General features: G+C 36.9%; 1 protein-coding gene across 1 annotated transcript in view; it reads right to left on the bottom strand.

Moving 5' to 3' along the window:
* The window catches only part of IPO7 (importin 7), a gene marked incomplete at its 3' end in the record, with an annotated part of 29,087 nt that overhangs the window by 1,365 nt on the left and 24,900 nt on the right, over nt 1–2,822 (bottom strand). The window contains exons 22-24 of the mRNA XM_010145879.1: nt 2,095–2,190; nt 891–1,111; nt 577–782 (exon numbers count right to left, since the gene is read on the bottom strand). Of these exons, the coding sequence (XP_010144181.1) occupies nt 577–782; nt 891–1,111; nt 2,095–2,190 (523 nt within the window). The remainder of the gene's footprint in view (nt 1–576; nt 783–890; nt 1,112–2,094; nt 2,191–2,822) is intronic.

Here is a 2,822-nt window from a genome sequence, read left to right as displayed (position 1 = left end):
AGGGAAAGATGAAGAAAGAAGTACAGGGAAGTAAGTAATTTTGAACTTCATATAAAGCATATAGCAAAATACGTGAAAGTTGTGAAATGACTGTACAAAGAAAGTCTATGAAGGTTGATGAAATTGAGACTAAGTTAGTCCAGAAAAAAAAAACATTGGGAAAAAAAAAAAAAATCACAAGAACTGTCCGTTTCAATACACCACTAAAGGAGCAGAAGCTCATCGAACAGTCTGTAATATCTCGTCCAAACGGCACAATGAATTAGAAGATTCCTGGAAATTCCTTCTACTGACTCACTCAAATGGTGACATACCCCAGTAATAAATAATTCCTTTCAGCAATGACAGCATCCACACACAAAAGCGAGCTTGCCTAGACTTCAGAGACTCAGCCTGGGAAGTTAGTTTTAAGAAGGACTAGAAAGTAAGTCAGATATAGTTGAAAGATGTCCAGTATTCTACCACAGCTTCTGATTCCTGGAATTAGGGAACTTTGAAGAATCCCACAACGGAACTCAGCACCTTCATCAGAAAAAGACGAAAAACCAAGTAACAGCAATGTTTCAGTTTCCATACCTGTTTCCTCATCTTCTTCAGCTTCATCATCATCATCGCTGTCATTTTCATGCTCTGCATGACAAGCATATGCTCTTTTCAATCCATTAAATAAAAGGATAAAAGCTGGTAAGATCTGGCCAGCAACTTGATTTAAAACCTGTGGTATCTGCTCCAGATCAATAAGAGCACACAAGCCCAGCACACACATCTTTCTATCATGAAGTCTACAAAACAAAAGAGTAAAAAATGGGCAAGTTTTGTTATGATTTACAAGCAGGTAATACGGACGTTTATCGCACAGAATAATCTTCAGAATTAGAAGAAACACTTACCCCAAGAAACAATCCACATCATTAAGCCACTGTGTTATGAAGTGATTAGTGACGGGCTCCACATTATTGGGAAAACGAAGGTTTTCCAATGTATTTAATAGTAAGTGAGGATTGTAATACAAAGCAGCTATGGCGACCTGGAGGCACATTGTTCGCAGTTCACTTGTTTTCACTTCTCTGGTCAATCTCTCCAACGCAGCTTCCACAAATAAGGGTATGCACTGAAGAGGGAGAACCGTTACAGATTTAGCGATCAGCAAGGAATTTTGTAGTTCTATATTTCACACTGAAGCTGGGAAATGGCATAAAACTAGTCTGGCACACAAATACAGAGGTCATAAAATGGGAATAATTTTTAATTGCCAGAAGTCATATACAAAATGAAACGAAAAGGTGAAAAGGTTTAATCTACTCTGAGCACATGGTTTTTGTGACATCACCACAGTAGATGTACTTCCTGGTTCTATAATGTTCTGGTTTAAAAATGAAACTAGAGGAAATATGTACACTAGGAAGCCGTCCAGAAAAATCAACATAGGCTTTTTTAATATGCGCAACAAAGTCAAAGATATTCCAAGACAAGAGCCACTCGAAGTAGTGGTCTCTTCAGAGATGCCACACTGAAAAATTCACTATAATCTTCACTAAAAATGCACTATAGAAATTTTCTTTCAAATAAACTAAAAATTGGTTTCCAGGGACCATATCCAGAAGTATTAAAAAGCATGCAAAAAACTCAGGTGAACAGCTATGATACAGCGCTTGTCACGTACACAGCGGAAGCACACAAATTCTCTCAAATTCCAACTTCCATAAGTGCATAATGAATTTACCTGGTTCCTCTATGACATTAACTGGGATTCTAGGAACTTCATTTTAATTCTTATTTATTATTTCAAGGCTACTAACTTGACAGATTGAATAATTGGCAAGACGTATTCACTAGAATTAACTTTGAATATATTTAAATGACTTATAGAACCAAGATGCTCCTGAACTCCTCTTTGAGGAGTTTCAGCATGTCCTAAATTCTGGAGACAAAACATGCAGTAACTATCTCTGCTGTTAACTAAGTAACACTGAAGACAGGATTGTCTGTCACACTACACAGACTTCTTGGAATGGAACTCATATTAATACGTTATCAATTTGAGAATAAAATAAGTTTAAAGTGTTAGTTATAGCATCCATAGCTGTTACCAACCTGATCAATGCCACGCCCTTTACACTGAAGAATTATTACTTCTAACAGCTTTGCTGCATGACATTCTGCATCTTCACCAGCAACTCCTGTAAGGACCTGAAAAACAACAATCACTGTTGATGATATCCCTTCAAGAAGTGTTTTCCTATATACTGCTTTGCTCTGAAGAGCTGAGGTAAATTTTTACAACGCTAGCATAAACATTCAGCAGTACAGCAGCCAAATCTACAGCAATGGCTCACGATCAGAACTAGAGAGTGAAACATTGCTGAATGCGAGTAAAACTAATCTACACGTACAAATACTCATTAACTCTGTGGGCCCAGGGCTTACAACTGCAACCATGTAAGAATCAGTTACCATTTTGCAAAGATTTATTTCCAGACACAAAACAATATTTTTTTTTTTTAATGTATTCACGTACTGACTTTAGTAAAAATTCTATTTACAAATTTGGGAATGTCCAGTCGGAGACCAGACAACACCTAAAACTTCTGTGTTAAAGATTGACTGTGCTCTGCTAATAAACCACTAATCATTACAAGGTTACACTGGGCTAGTTTTCTTTTTTATATATACATATACAAAATGTTCAAGTATTTACATTCAGTCCATTCATCCTGGTTGCAACTTGTTTTAACTGAAGGCTGGCAAGAGTTATTCACTATAATATTAAAACATCTTGAAAAGAATTACCCAGGAAATACCACGGGCAGGGCAGCTGACGG

This window comes from Buceros rhinoceros, unplaced genomic scaffold, assembly GCF_000710305.1.
Source record: "Buceros rhinoceros silvestris isolate BGI_N320 unplaced genomic scaffold, ASM71030v1 scaffold23741, whole genome shotgun sequence".
Taxonomy (NCBI): Eukaryota; Metazoa; Chordata; class Aves; order Bucerotiformes; family Bucerotidae; genus Buceros; species Buceros rhinoceros.
Note: the sequence above shows the minus strand (reverse complement) of the source record. Positions and strands in the feature narration are given on the sequence as shown.